The 16,435-nt window shown below is 48.8% G+C and overlaps 1 protein-coding gene across 4 annotated transcripts in view; it reads left to right on the forward strand.

Annotated features, from left to right (window-relative positions):
- The window catches only part of RUFY1 (RUN and FYVE domain containing 1), a 475,292-nt gene that overhangs the window by 295,302 nt on the left and 163,555 nt on the right, over positions 1 to 16,435 (forward strand). For all 4 annotated transcript variants that reach the window (XM_069199306.1, XM_069199308.1, XM_069199309.1 and 1 more), the window contains one exon: positions 1,792 to 1,889. In XM_069199306.1, coding sequence (XP_069055407.1) covers positions 1,792 to 1,889 — 98 coding nt within the window. The remainder of the gene's footprint in view (positions 1 to 1,791; positions 1,890 to 16,435) is intronic.

Genomic DNA, 16,435 nt, shown 5'->3' on the forward strand with positions numbered 1-16,435 from the left:
ACAAATGAGTGAATGATGAATGAGAGTACATAGATCATTAAATGAGTGAAAGCATAGATAAATGCATTGGTAAGTTGATGTTATGGATGGATGAGTGTTAACATAGGCTAGGGATGTGGCTTGCTTTTAACAGAATAAGGGGCCTTTCATCATTAAATATTTGTTAAACCTGCCATACATAGCCTAACTTGCATGTAATTGTTAGTGCCTGCAAATGATTACCTACAGTAGGACAACAATAACCATCATGATGCTATAGCCAGCATTATACCTGGGATGGACACTATTGTGCCTGTCCACAAAATTCCAACTCCTATTATGCTAGAACTGGATGCCATTTTGCCCAGGGTATCCACTGTTTGCCAATATTACTACCATTATGTCAGTGTGCTAAACTAAAAAAAAAAAAAGGTCCCCCAACATGCTATGTATGCCCTAGTCATACCATGAATGGCCACCTTTCTTGCAATAATTATGTGTATAATAATAAAGGGGTGTGTAGGTGCCATCAAAACATTTTGTGTCTGCAATATGTAAAGAACTAACTCTGTTATGCCATGGGTTGGCACCATCATGGACACAATATGTGAGTTGGAGGGGTCACCCTGTGCCACAGGTTGCTGGGATGCTGCTCTCACACTCATCTTTTTCTCTTGCCCTCTTTCTCTATCTCTTTCTCTCTCTCTCTCTTTCTTAATCACTCAGAATTAGCATTTCTTCCAGCACTGGATCTTCCATAATTGTTCACTTTTGAACTATTCCCTGTCATAAGACCAGAAACCCTTAGTAATCAATGTTAACATAGCAGTGCACACATTAAAACAGCCTATTCACCTAATTTTGTGACCCGAGTCTTAGCCAATGATGCAGCTCAGAGCTTGAACTCCGCACAGATGCTCCAGTTGTCAGATTTTCTTCTCAGTGTCAGGCTGACAACAAGGAATTTTCTGAGCTCTGGGTCTGTTATTCAGATAGCTCTTTTTTCCCCGCAATCGTCTAATTAGCCCTCTTCCTGGATCCTTTCTCAACTGCAGCTGTTGGAGCTAAGCTTTTCTCTGCCCATTTTTAACCTGTATTTGTAAGCCCTTGGAGTATCATCATTATCATGATGAGTGAGGCACTTTTCCCCACAGTAAGACTCTCTTCAGGCCTTGTGTCTCTTATGGGGCGAGGATAATTTAGACACCCCACACAAAATGCATGTAATGCCTCAACAAGCCTTAACACATTCCAAAAGCTTGTGATACACTTCGTGGCTATCACTCTGATTGATGGCATGCCCCACCCCCCACATGTTTCCCCATTTTTCTAGAAAGGATATATTCCTCTGTAAGACAAAAGGAGTAGTGTATATCTGCCTCTGAAAACAACTGATCAGCACCCCATGCCCCACTATAAAAGACACACCCAGTAGACTTTATTTAGAGGGTCAAGGTCACTGAGTTTTAGTTTTCTTTTCTGATCCTTCCTCATCAGGGACTGAGTAATTTGTCAAGTTTCTTTACCTGATGCCTTGACATGTTTTGCTTGAGCAGAACTGGAAGCATTTTCCCTGGCAGCCTATTAAACTATCACTACAGGCAGCTGACATCTAACAAGGGGTGTGTGATGCATGGTGAGTGCTTAAGGAATTGTTTAAAATCTTCAAAGTAAAGTTTTATTTACCATGTTATTACAAGAGAAAAGTTCACAAGTCTCTGTTCTGTGGTTTTGTTTCGTGTACCTTCCTTTATCATATGCCATACTATTAATTATTTAACTTCAGTTTTCCCCAAAAAAATCTTTCAACAGAATGCTGAAACTTCATTACATCAAAAAAGTGAAATTATAGCTTCCTTGGAAGCCAAAGCAAATGAGAATGGATCTGCATCAAAACAACTAGAAGAAACGTAAGAGTTTTTATAAGCAACCAGTATCTAAAGAAGAACTTATTTATTCTGCTAAACCCTTTCAAGAAGTGTCTTTAATTGTAATGCGATTGTGTGTCCATTGTGTAATGTAAATGTCTAATGCAGACATATTATATTGTGGGATATATTTTTCATCATTTAAGAATTTTCTGTAGTGAGTTTCACTTTAGTTACCCTAGCAGTAATCTGTAGAGCATTTCACTTCCATTATCGTAGCACTGAATGTCATGTTATTTTCATTTTTACTTTTCTCAGTTTAGGACATTGGTCATATCAGCATATTCTCCAGAATGAGATGTTTAATAGATTCACAAGTTTGAATCATTTAGTCGTCAGGCTAGGAATCCACTGTAATTTTAAATAGCAAGAAACTGTCCTAAAATGACTACATGCCCAAACTAGTGTTTATTTATTTGCATATTCACCTCATTTGTAATTTGCCCAAACGTCAGCCAGCGACGTAAATGTGCTCAGCGTCATACACTTCCTAGATACTGCTACATGTCAGATTTCTACAGCATATTGTGTGTGTAGGATTCCTCATGTAGAGATCTGCACTATCTTGATAGATTTACTACATTTGACTGGATTTCAAATGTCTCTTAAATTTACTTGGTTGTTTGCAAGCCCCTGCTTCAGCTATGCTGTACATGAAATTGTTTTGGGCTGTAGGACATATTTTTGGACCAGGGAAAAAGTACAACTGTCATTGTGACCGACATGCAGAAGAAAAGTGTTCATCTTGCAGAAAGGAGACTGGACATGTTTCTTCTGGAGAGAAAAAAGGTTTCTGCCCTAAGGAGGATACTGGCAGAATCCTCCTTGTCAATTGATGTTTCTCTGTGCAGTGCTCCTCCAAGCACTTCCACGAAGGGGATGCAGAAAAGGAAACCTGTAGAGCTTAGCTTGCTGTTTTGGAATTCTCTAGTGAAGTGCCCAGTCATGCCTCCTGAATGGAAAAAGTTCCTGTCTAGGAAGAGTATGAGCTTCTTTGCATGTGAAAGATTCAAAAAGGCAATATGAACCATATGGCTAAGAGGATGTGCTTCCACATTCACATAGTCATCCCAGGGGCTCACGTAGGGATTAAGCACTCCACTACAGTCACATGCGTCAATACCAAAACCCACCAAGGATGCAGGTGAATTTTCAACACTTTACAGCAGATGAGGGAGACTTCCAAAAACTGTTCCCTTTTCCACCCTAAGTGCAACTGCTATCAAGACAATTTAGACAACCGACGCAACCTCCCCCACCTCCACGCTCTGGACCAGTTCCTCGAACCCCTAAGACGTGAGGAAAGACAATGATGTAGGGCATAGGAAAGATGAGAAGGAATTATGTGAAGCTGAAGAAGATGGAAAGATTCCTGATCAGGATAATCTTGAGGCTGATAGATGGATAAACCTGCCTCAAGATTTAGTCAAAACGCCTCCCTAGTATCTTGCAGACATTTCTCACATCCATGCTCTTTTTGGATAGTGCAGCCAAGAATTTTATCGTACCCATGGTGTACCAAGGGGCAACAATGCTTCATTTACAGTGTCAACAAACAACCTAAGAAATCTAGATAGAAAAGGAGGGATGAATTTTATGAAGAAGCTGGCTGCAGTCCAAACAGTTGCACATCCCTTGAAAAAGAAATATAGAGCAGCAGACAGGTCAGAAACATGCCTCATGAACCACTTAATAAACTGACTCTTTTATTGCTGCAGCAGTCCAGAGATGATCCAACAAACATGGTCACCCCATCTCTACTCCTCCAGATAAACATCATAGACCTGACTCCAATAGACAAGAGCAGTGAGGCAAGTTTGATAGTCCAAAAACGAGCAAATGCATTGGCAGTGACTATCAACACTGCTAGGGGTGCAGGCCAAGATTCTTGACATACCCTTTGATGGAAACATCTTGTTCAGATAGCACATCAACAAAGTCTTAGACAACATCAAAACAGACCTAGACACAGCCCGCTTCCTGTGAGACTTGCAGTTCAGGTATTCCTTGGGGTATCCCTTTCGAGGCACCAGGAATTCCCAGTTGTGTATGGATGCCTCCTCTCAGTATGGCAGTCTGGACAGACAGAACCACCCTTATTCACAATTACAGTTGCAATCAGGAATATTTCTCAAGCACAGGTCAACAGCGAAAGCCTTGCCAAAGATCCCCAGAGACAAATAGAGAAGCCTCTCTGTCATCTTCACAAGACATCTCCAAGATCATGTGATTTATTACTGCTGTCCACACCATCAAACTCCTTTTGAGCCAAGAGGAGAAGAATCTCATGTTTTGTCTCGCAAAGGAGAACATCCCATCTGACCGTTGGGTACTCCAGATGGTAGATCAAGAGATACCCGGCAAAGGAACATCATATGTACCTTCAGGAACTTCAAGAGGAGGTCCTGCAGCTTCTTCTCATGTGAGCCATGTAACAGGTCCCCCAAGCACAGAGAACTAGGTTTTTAGTCCCAGTTCTTCTTAGAAAAGAAGACAATGGGTGGTTGGGAACCATTACTAGATCTCTGTAAACAAAACACTTTTTTGAAGCAGTCTTTTTGCTCGGTGGCAGTGCAAAAAAATGCTGATTTTGCTTCAGGGGGAAACATCACCCCCCTCAGCCTTCAGGTCAATTATTTTTGTAATCTTCTACAGGCAAATCACAGGCAGTTTCTAAGACTCTAAATGGAGGGGTGACATTGCCAGCTCAGAGCACTTCCCTTTTGCCTGAAAATTGCTTATTGGATTCGTGCAAAATGTGTAGCACTGCTGGCAACCTTCAGATGACATCCGGATCACCAGCTGTTTCCATACCTTGATGATTAGGTGGTGAAGTCCTCATCTGTTTAAGAAGCAAATACATCAACTGAGGCCTGTAAGAACCTATTCCATCAGATGGACTCAACACTGAACTTAACTAAGCCTTCTAACATGTTGATGAATCGCCTACAGTTCCTGGGAGCAGTCCTGGGTACCAACCAAGCAACGCCTTTTTGTCAGAAGATAGTATTTCAGAACTACAGGTAATGGACCCAAACATCTGAAAATGTGATACAGTGTCAGTTTGGACATACACATCTCTCTTGGTCCTAATCTCAGCCTGCATATCATAAACACTATTCTGCCATCTACAGATGGGGCCCATTCAACAGAAACCTGAGCTACAATGAAAGTAGGCAACTGGTTCATGGAAAGAACATAGTTGGTGTTACTCAGAATCTCAAACAGGCTATGCTGTGGTGGAGATTCCCAAAGGACCTGTCAGGCTTGACGTTCCAACCTGACAAATCTATCCTGACAACAGAAGCTTGGATAAAAAGGTAGGGAGCACACATGCATGGCCTCTCCATAAGAGCTCTTTGGTCGGAAGTGGAGAAATCTCTCAATTTCAACGTACTGGAGTTCTGGACCATTTGTGTGGGATTACAAGCTTTTCTTCCATGACTGTCCAGCCAGGCAACCGTGATAGCAATCTACAACACCACCTCCATGTTTCACAGAGCCCAACAAGAAGGCAGAAGTTCTTGACTCTTATCAAAGGAGGCACAGTTGTTATGGAACTGGGTGGTCATCAACAGAGTGGACTTCTTCATGGAATAAGAGTCAGTAATGTCGATTGAGAAAGTTGATGCTCTCCAATGCACCTTATCAGATTGCCACGAAGGGCAACTTCAACAGGATCAACTCCAGCAGATCTCGGTCAGTGGGGCCAGCCTAACATCCACCTCTTGTTATGAGCCAAAACAAAAAAGTTTGAGCCTTCTCAATCCGGGACTGGTGATAAGGCTTGATGGGCAATGTCTTGTCTGAACATCTCTGCTGATGCCTTTCCACTGTTTTACAATTCCACACAGAACTGAGGAAATCTAAATTGTGATAGCCTCAGCATGGCCTTGCCAGTGCTGGTACATCAACTTTCACAAACTGTTAGATGTTCTCTGTGGCTGCTGACGATGCATCCTACCGCAATCTCAACAAGATCTTTAGCATAAAGAGGAAGCAATTTTGTATAGGGCTCAGTGGAAAAAACATGAATTCTATTTTGATACAGCCTCATCACATTCTGCCATATCTCCTGAGCTTGCCTAAACAAGACTCGAAAAACATCTCCTCGAGGGTCCTTGTGGCTGCCATTTTCACGTTCAGAAGCACCTTGGGCTTCTCATCCATACTTTCAGAGAGTATTGTTATCCAATTAATGGATAGACTATTCTGATCTTTCCCACCTGGATATTTGTCACATGTTTACGTGAAAGAAAAGGTACATGCAAACCGCATAACTATCTGCCACAGCAAAGCCAAACATACCCTAGGGGATTAAGTGACTTTGTCACTACACCAAAAGTAAGTCAGTGACAGTCACACTCTGCATGCAGGAGCCTCTCTCCTGGACATCTGTCACAGACCTACATGAAAGAACAGGTACATGTTTATCAAACACTACTGCCTGCATATGAATACAGCAGCAAACTCCTCAGTTGGGCATGCCCCTTGGAACAAGTTTGGAACTATTTCATTAAAAGCTGAGCCTGCTTACCACTTAATTACACATTTAAATGATTGCTCACTATTCTGAATGTAGCATGAGAATTTAAGAAATGTATAATTTTAGGGAAAAATTAGCCCCTTGCCTTTAACTCCAGATTTGGTATCTTTCATAGATTCACATGTGACCCAGCCTCCTCCTAGGACCCAAAGCTTACTGCATGTATATTTATATCTTTCACCCATGTACTGTGGAATCTGATCTGTGGTAGCATCAAAGGGGAGTAAAGTGCTCAGCACATTAAACTCTTTGGCAGGAAGTTCAGGCAATTTCAATAGAGGTAGATAGTCTACTAAACAAACACTATTTTTTGGACTATTTCATTACTGTTTATTGCTATTTAAAATTACCTGGGTTTGCTAGGCTGACAATGGGGAATGTAAATCTATGAAAGATAGCAACTCTGGAAAACTGGGGTTACAGGTAATCAACTATTTACTTGAACTTGAATGCAGCACTCTGTACCACAAATATGAATACTTTGAAGCAAGGCTTATAGTATTTAAAGTGCGCTGTAAACAAATGGACTCGTAATTCCATCTAACTGTTGGATGCCATGATGCTTCATAGAACATGTTAAAATTGATCAACAGAAAGTTGTTGGGACTGGAAGAGAAATATTTTTTGTAGTAATAGATTTTGTAAACCCCTTTGCAAATAAAGGAGTGCTTTACATACACTACAAAGGTCGTCATTACAACCCTGGCGGACGGTGTTAAAGGTGCGGTAATACCGCAAACAGGCCAGCGGACAAAAAAATGGAATTACGACCCTGGCGGAAACCGCCAACAAAGAAAGCCACTTTAACACACCGCCCGCCACGGCGGTACAGACAAGCAGCGCGGCGGTTACCGCCAACAGACAGGCGGAAGACAATGTACCGCCCACACTATTACAACCCGCCAATCCGCCACCTTTTCCGGGGTGGATTCACTGTGGATAAAAACACGGCGGCAACAGTTTCTGCAATGGGAAAACGCTCACCTGAACACATCCCACGAGGAACGAGGACACCATGGAGCCGGAATTACAAATACTCCCTGCCCTTGTCTTTCTTCTCCTTTACGACCAACAGCTATGTAGGCGCAGAAGATACCGGTGAGTACTGCATCTACGACACGTGGGAGGGGGAGGCAAAAGTCAGGGGGACACCCACCAAACACCCCCACCCCCACCCTCGCATCATACAACATACACACCAATGCAGTCACAAAAATCACATTAACAACCCACAATCCCTCCGGAAGAATGCAAAGACAATGCGAAATTGGGGCAAACATTGTAATGTGCCAATATACATGTCATACAAAAATATACAGATATATATCTCTAAATCACTCATATTTACACATACAATCCGAGAAGTAGTGCAGATATGTACACAACAATGTCCCTGCACCAACAGTCCAAAAATGCATGGGCGACGCCCACAATAGATACCTGACCAAAATCGGAGAGAACACTGCCGGGGCATCAGATAGAAACACTACAGGCACCTCAGGGGGAAAGGAAGGGGGGACACCTCACCCACATGAATGCAAAGCCAGATCCACGACGGGGCTCCATGCCCACTGTGCCATCCTGGGGAGTGCAAAGCCAGTCTCTCAAGTCTCTACAGTGGGTGGGTTGCCCACTGTGCCATCCTGGGGAGTGCAAAGCCACAGTCTCTCAAGTCTCTCAAGTGGGTGGTTTGCCCACTGCTTTATCCTGGGGAGTGCAAAGCCACAGTCTCAAGTCCCTCAAGTGGGTGGTTTGCCCACTGCTTTATCCTGGGGAGTGCAAAGCCACAGTCTCTCAAGTCGGTGGTTTGCCCACTGCTTTATCCTGAGGAGTGCAAAGCCTCAGTCTCTCAAGTCTCTACAGTGGGTGGTTTGCCCACTGCTTTATCCTGGGGAGTGCAAAGCCACAGTCTCTCAATGAGATGCATTTCTCTACTGGTACTGGGTGGGACTGGTGCCCAGACTGGATGAGTCTCCCCGTGAAAGTTCCTGTCCTGTCACTGTCCCAGCTACACATGGGATAAGGATGCCTGATGTGGTGGCCTATTCATTCCTACACGGTGCTTGCCCTGTTCAGCGGTCTTCACCATGGCAGTCTTTGCCCTGTTCAGCTGTGCTTTGACATGGCGGTCTTTGCCCTGTTCAGCGGTGCTTTGTCATGGCGGTTCAGGACTGTTCAGCAGTGCTTTGCCATGGCGGTTCAGGACTGTTCAGCAGTGCTTTGCCATGGCAGTCTTTGCCCTGTTCAGCGGTGCTTTGACATGGCGGTCTTTGCCCTGTTCAGCGGTGCTTTCACATGGCGGTTCTGGACTGTTCAGCGGTGCTTTGCCATGGCGGTCTTTGCCCTGTTCAGCGGTGCTTTGTCATGGCGGTCTTTGCCCTGTTCAGCGGTGCTTTGACATGGCGGTTCTGATACGGACATTGGTGTGTGGCATGGCGATCTCCACACTGGACATTGGTGTGTGGCATGACGATCTCCACACTGGACATTGGTGTGTGGCATGACGATCTCTACAATGGGCATTGGTGTGTGGCATGACGATCCCTACAATGGGCATTGGTGTGTGGCATGACGTTCCATCATTGCCCAGCGGGGCTGTGGCATCCTGGCCCCTCCTGGGCTGTGACTCCGGCGGTGGTTTCTGGACCAGTAACGATACTTGGGCCCTCCTGGGCTGTGACTCCGGCGGTGGTTTCTGGACCAGTGACGATACTTGTGCCCTCCTGGGCTGTGACTCCGGCGGTGGTCTCCTGACAAGTGACAATACTTGTGCCCTCCTGGGCTGTGACTCCGGCGGTGGTCTCCTGACCAGTGACGATACTTGTGCCCTCCTGGGCTGTGACTCCGGCGGTAGTCTCCTGACCAGTGACGATACTTGGGCCCTCCTGGGCTGTGACTCCGGCTGTGGTCTACTGACCAGTGACGATACTTGTGCCCTCCTAGGCTGTGACTCCGGCGGTGGTTTCTGGACCAGTGACAATACTTGTGCCCTCCTGGGCTGTGACTTCGGCGGTGGTCTCCTGACCAGTGACGATACTTGTGCCCTCCTGGGCTGTGACTCCGGCGGTGGTTTCTGGACCAGTAACGATACTTGGGCCCTCCTGGGCTGTGACTCTGGCGGTGGTCTCTGGACCAGTGACGACAGTGCTGGCGGTTGTGTCTGAACCGCCGGAAATGATGGCTCACTTCTCCGCTGTGACACTCACAACAGGCTGGCAAGACTTCCTCTGGACCTTCCCCACCTTTTTTGGAGTTACAGCTGACTCACCAATCGCCTTCGATCCCATGTCACTTGTTGTCCCACCAGGAGTCTTAACACGGTCCCGTCGTCCACTCTCCAATTTCAGAGCTTTTACAGGGGGTGGGCTGCCAGTGCCTTGGCTCCGGGTCCTACTGCCTGCCCTGGTGGCCGGTGCACTCCAAAAACCTGGAACACGCACCACTGGTACTGGAAGCTTTTTGGCTGAGGCGCTACGACGGGACTGATGAATTGGAGGGGGCGGTGGGGGCAAAAAGGTCAATTTGACATAGGGACAGTTTCTGACGGACACTGGGATGGGTAGCTGGAGGGGGTCTGGGAGTGGAGGAAGAGGAGGTGGTTGTAGGAGGTGTCACTTTAGGTGTTTTGGGTGCAGGTACTGTAGGCTGTCGTGAGGTGGATGGATGGTGGGTGAGTGATTGCCGGCGTTTGTGTACTTTGGGAGGGGGCGTCACAGACACACTGGGAGAGGACACAGGGGACATGTAAATGGCAGTGGAGGTGGTGAGTGCAGGTGAGCGGCTTGTGGTGCTGGGTGTCCTGGTGCGAGTCCTAGTGCCTGTAGATGTGGTGCATGCAGGTGTGTGTGTAGACGAGACTAGGAGGGAGAAGAGGAGGAGGGGGACAGAGTGGAGACAGTGGATGTTGCTGTGTCTGTATGTGGGTGAGGCTTGCGTGAGTGCCTGTGGTGTGTGTGGTGCCTATGTTTGCTTGAGCTACTTGTGTGTGTTGACTTGTGTGCATGCTGGTCTGTAGGTGTGCTTGGGATGGGCTGGGGTACAGGGGATGGGGTCAGGGTGGAGGAAGTTGGAGTGGGGAGGCTGGACACAGGGACAATGGGCGCCATCAGTGCTGAGGCCAGAGATTGCAGGGTTCACTGAAGGGCAGCCTGACCAGAATGAATGCCCTCCAGGAATGCATTACTGTGTTGCAACTCTCAATCTACACCCTGGATGGCATTCACAATGGTAGACTGCCCAACAGTGAGTGACATGAGGAGGTCAATGGCCTCCTCACTGAGGGCAGCAGGGGTGACAGGGACAGGGCCTGAGGTGCCTGGGGCGAAGGTGATGCCCACCCTCCTGGGTGAGCGGGCACGGGGCGAACGCTGAGGGGCTGCTGGGAGGGCGGTGCTGGTAGGGGAGGTGGTGGCTGTACCTGTAGAAGTGGGGCGCACAGATGATGCTGCCACCACAGGGGAGCTCCCATCGGTGGACGAGTCCGTGTTGCTGGGTGGTGATCCAGCGGCCGACGTGAAGCTCCCCTCGCCCTCCATCCCACTGGTGCATTCAGAGTCTGTGTTGTGGCCCTCCATGGCCATGTGGGATGCAGCTCCCTCGTACTCCGGTGCCAGTGTACCTCCGCCTGATGAGGCTGATGTACAAAAGGACAGGGAGAGCAGGAAAAGGGGGGGAGACAGAACAAAGAGAGTTTTAGTGCATGGCATACCGCTACCGTTGGCGGACAAGACAGACGCAGCAGCCCCATGCATTACGCCGTGCTCCTGACCTCTGCACATGCAATTTCTGGGATATGACCTACATGGCAATGGTGGAAATCTGCGCACATGGATGCCACAGGGGCAACTACACCTCAACTTGGCACTCTGCTGAGGTGGGGTTGAGTGCCACATGGCCTACATAACGGAGGGGCCTTGCCTACCTAACTCGCCCTGGCCTAGGGACACCCACAGCCCACCTCCCCCACCCAGACCCCTCCACTGCACGCAAAGTCCGCAGAATGAGGTAGTACTCACCCCCTTGTCTGTTGTGATGTCCTCAAGCGCCCATCCAACTCCGGGTAGGCCACCGCCAGGATCCGGAACATCAGGGGGGTCATTGTGCGACAGGCACCCCTCCCACGTTGGGAGGCCATCCCCAGCTGAGCCTCCGCCGTCTTCTTGACGCAGCGGCGAATGTCCTCCCATCTCTTACGGCAGTGGGTGCCCCGTCTCTGGTTGGCCCCCAGGGTCCAGACCTCCTTGGCGATGGCACGCCAAATGTCCCTCTTCTGGTGGGCATTGACCTACATGACATGCACAAGGGAAGAGGAACAGTCATTACCAACTGCACCGTCGTTGTGAGTGGTCCCCTCCCTACTCTGACCATGTGGCCCATCCATTCCCATGCATTAATGTACTATGAACTCTGGCCCCTTCCCTCTTCCACCCAGCCCTCTCCACCCAGGCCTAGCCCATACAACGTGCTCCCTGTGTACTAACCTGTTGGTCTGGAGGACCGTAGAGTAGCGTGCACTGGGGGAGGACCCCATCCACAAGTTTCTCCAACTCCTGTGCAGTGAAGGCAGGGGCCCTTTCCCCAGACGCAGCAGCCATCGTCGCTTCCAGACCGAGGTCACAGCAGCACTAGCAGTGTAGGTCCTCTCCTGTCGAAGGTCAGGTATCTAGTGATTGAACAGATAGAAAATGGCGGTGACATCCGCGGCGGTGACGTCCGCGACGGGGCGCATCATCACGGCCTGCGCACCTGTTCATTGGCTCCTGGGACCCATAGGGTCCAATGTTAACCAATGCAGCAGTGCGCCGCGGTGTACGACCGCCTACCGCGACGGTGTGCAACGCCAGCGCAGTTACCCCACAATCCCATTGTCCCAGTTTAGAGGTCAGGCAGCCGCCATTTCAGGGGCCCACACGGCTTCAGTTACTACTGCGTCACACATAGCTAGGCCTATACTCAACACACATACAGGAATGGTTTATTGTCTAGTGTAGTCTTGTGTGTAACTGTGAGTACATACCTGGAGGAATAGTGACTGGTTCTTCGCTGTTGTCCTTCTCAGGCGCCGTCAGCTGGGACATATGAAAAGATGGAGGAATCCTCCGGTGTACCGACCGCTGGTGGACCTCTTGACAATGGAAGAAAGACATGTCATCGTGACCTACAGGTTTGACCGTGCCATAATCCAGGAACTATGTAGCCAGTTGGAGCCAGACCTGATGTCACCAATCCGCCATCCGACTGGAATCCCCCCTGACGTGCAGGTGCTGTCAGTGCTCCATTTCCTTGCAAGTGGGTCTTTTCAGACAACTGTGGCCATGGCATCAGGGATGTCCCAGCCTATGTTTTCCAACGTCTTGTCCAGAGTGTTTTCTGCCCTGCTGAAACACGTAAGGAGATATATCATATTCCCTCAGGTGGAGGATTTGCCTACAGTGAAAGGTGACTTCTATGCCCTTGGACATATCCCCAACGTCATAGGTGCCATTGATGGGACCCATGTCGCTCTGGTCCCCCCCCACAGGAGTGAACAGGTGTACAGGAACAGGAAGAGTTATCATTCCATGAATGTCCAGATGGTGTGTTTGGCAGACCAGTACATCTCGCAGGTAAATGCAATGTTCCCTGGCTCTGTGCATGACGCCTACATCCTGTGGAATAGCAGCATCCCTGATATGATGGGTCAACTCCAGAGGCACCGTGTATGGCTATTGGGGGACTCTGGTTACCCCAACCTTTCCTGGCTATTGACCCCAGTGAGGAATCCCAGGACCAGGGCAGAGGAACGGTACAATGATGCCCATGGGCGGACTAGGAGGGTAATCGAACGCACCTTCGGCCTTCTTAAGGCCAGGTTCAGGTGCCTCCATATGACAGGTCGATCCCTATTCTACTCACCGAAGAAGGTGTGCAACATCATCGTCGCCTGCTCCATGCTCCATAATTTGGAATTGCGATGCCAGGTGCCTTTTCTGCAGGAGGATGATCCAGATGACGGTGTTGTGGCAGCTGTGGAGCCTGTGGACAGTGATGAGGATGAAGCTGAGGAAGAAGAAAACGACAACAGGGAGTCAATCATACAGCAATATTTCCAGTGACACACAGGTGTGAACATTTTCTGGTTTAACATTACATTAACTTTCACGTCTACCTCTATCCTGTACCTACATTTCACTCACTATTTGTTAATTGAGTTGTACCCTTCCATTTCAGTTTCACAAGTGTGGTAACCTACGTGTCAACTGCTTGCATCCTTGAAGGGCTTGTGATGTGTGACATAGGTATGTTAGCCTTACAATGGGTAACCCATTATGACACTGTAATTGATAATACAAAGTTCCAAATCATAGACTGACTCCAGATTTTTTTGTGTTTCAAGGGTGTTTATTTAAGTGCTCAAAAAATGAAGGGGGGTTGTAAAATGGGGATGGGTGATGGTGGAGGAATGTCCATGGCAGAGTCCAGTCTATTAGTCTCACAGGTGCACTGCCCATCTGGGCATTGGAAGTGGAGCTGGGGCAGTTCCAACCTGGACAGGGTGACAAAGTGGGACAGTGGGGGGACAATCAGGGTGGTCTCATTTCCTGGCGGGGGTCTTGCCATCTTGCTCTGTCCTGTTCCTGGATCTCAGGGCCCGCTTGCGTGGTGGTTGTCCGTCTGCAGGGGGTGAGGTGCTGGTGTGGTGGTCCTGTGGCGGGGCGTCCTGTCCACTAGCGCCGGCGGAGGTGGTGGGCAGTTTGTCGTCCTGGCTAGTGTCAGGGGCCCCTTGGACTGCCACGGTGTCCCTCAAGGTCTTTTGAATGTCCGTCAGCACCCCTACGATGGTGCCCAGGGTGGAGCCGATGGTCCTGAGCTCCTCCCAGAACCCCAAATACTGCTCCTCCTGCAGACGCAGGGTCTCCTGCAACTTGTCCAGGACCGTTGCCATTGTCTCCTGGGAGTGGTGGTATGCTCCCATGATGGAGGAGAGGGCCTCGTGGAGAGTGGGTTCCCTTGACCTGTCCTCCCTCTGTCGCACAGCAGCCCTCCCAGTTCCCCTGTGTTCCTGTGCCTCCGTCCCCTGGACCGTGTGCCCACTACTACTGCCCCCAGGTCCCTGTTGTTGTTGGGGTGGTGGGTTACCCTGGGTGCCCTGTAGTGGTGGACAAACCGCTGATTGACCTGTCCTGGGTAGGGAGGTTTGGGCCCGCTGGGTGGGTGCTGTGCTGGTGTTACCAGAGGGTGGAAGCTCAGTGTTGGGCTGTGGCTGCGCAAGGGGAACCAACTGTCCTGAGGCCCACAATGGTCCGGGCTGGTCATCAAGATCAAGTGGGGCAGAGCTGCTTTCGTCACTTCTGGGGGTGGAGTGGTGTTGTCTGGACCCTCTGATGTGGTGACGTTCCTTCGGGTTCCTGCAGGGGTATGAGAACATGATTTTTGCATGTGTGTGTTTCATGGTGTGCAATGGGTGGGTGTGCGTGAACCCCAGTGCAGGCATTCCTGTGTGGGGGCTTGTGTGATGATGGTTGGGGGGGTGTTCTGGGTATGTGCAGTGAGCATGCTTTGGTGAGGGGTGAGCATGCTTAGTTGTGTTATGCAGGGCTTGGTGTTGGGATGGGTGGTTGGTGTCATGGGTATATTAGTGAGGATTTGGGGTGTTAGGGGAGGATGTGAGGGTGGGGGTGTGTGATAGCATGCAGGTAGGGTGGGGGATGTAATAGTTAAGATTTGACTTACCAGTGTCCCATCCTCCACCGACTCCTCTGAGGCCCTCAGGATGCATGATGGTCAAGACTTGCTCCTCCCATGTTGTTAGTTGTGGGGGAGGAGGTGAGGGTCCGCCGCCAGTCCGCTGTTCCGCGATGTTGTGCCTGGATACCGTTGAACGCACCTTCCCCCGTAGGTCGTTCCACCTCTTCCTGATGTCCTCCCTATTTCTTGGGTGCTGTCCCACGGCGTTCACCCTGTCCACTATTCTGCGCCATAACTCCATCTTCCTGGCTATTGATGTGTGCTGTACCTGTGAGCCAAATAGCTGTGGCTCTACCCGTAGGATTTCCTCCACCATGACCCTGAGCTCCTCCTCGGAGAAGCGGGGGTGTCTTTGGCGTGACATGGGGTGGTGTGTGTGATGTGTGGGGTGGTGTATGTGTTGATGAGTGTGGTGAGTGTAGTGGTATGTGGTGTTTTGTGCGTGGATGTTGTGTGCCTCTGTGTGATGGGGTTGTCAATAGCTGTGCTCTCTCTCCTTCTCTCAGAATTTTTGGTTGTAGGGGTTTGTGGGTGATGTGGGTGTGTATTTTATATTCTGTTGGGTGTATGGGAGTGGTGTGTGTGTATTTGGAATTGTCCAATGTGGCGGTGTTTTGGAGCTATGTGTGTATTTTGAGCGTGGCGGTGTGTACCGCCAATGGAATACCGCGGTTGAAAGACCGCCGCGTGGATTCATGGGTCATAATAGCATGGGTGTGTTTCTGTTGGCGTGGAGGTGGAGGATTTGTTTCTGCATGTTTATCGCTGACCTTTGGTGTGGCGGTGTTGGAATTTGGGCGGATTCCGTGATGTGTGTCATAATAGCTGTGGTGGTCTGCCGCGGCGGTGTATTGGCGGTCTTCTGCACGGCGGTAAGCGCCTTATACTGCCAATGTTGTAATGACCCCCAAAGTCTTTTACCACAGAATATATCTATATACTACTGCCTTAGTTTCACATGCATGGGAAGGGCAAATGTAAAATATAGTGACAGATAACCAGTGAATGGCACAGAAAAGTATCCCATGCAAAGCTGAATAAAACTAAGTATTGTGTTTTGAATATGGCGTCATCCACAAAGTAAACATGCTGCATGTTACTTGTCTTGCATGTTAATTACACATGCTAGTTGTTTGGAAGCCAGTGGTAAAAACTCAGTTATCACATGGGCCCCTGCCATTATGCGTAGTCTTGACATAGGAGTTAGTAGTTCATGAGTGGTGTTAAACCTATCCTACAACATAAGTGCAGATTT

Source organism: Pleurodeles waltl, chromosome 7 (genome assembly GCF_031143425.1).
Source record: "Pleurodeles waltl isolate 20211129_DDA chromosome 7, aPleWal1.hap1.20221129, whole genome shotgun sequence".
NCBI lineage: Eukaryota > Metazoa > Chordata > Amphibia > Caudata > Salamandridae > Pleurodeles > Pleurodeles waltl.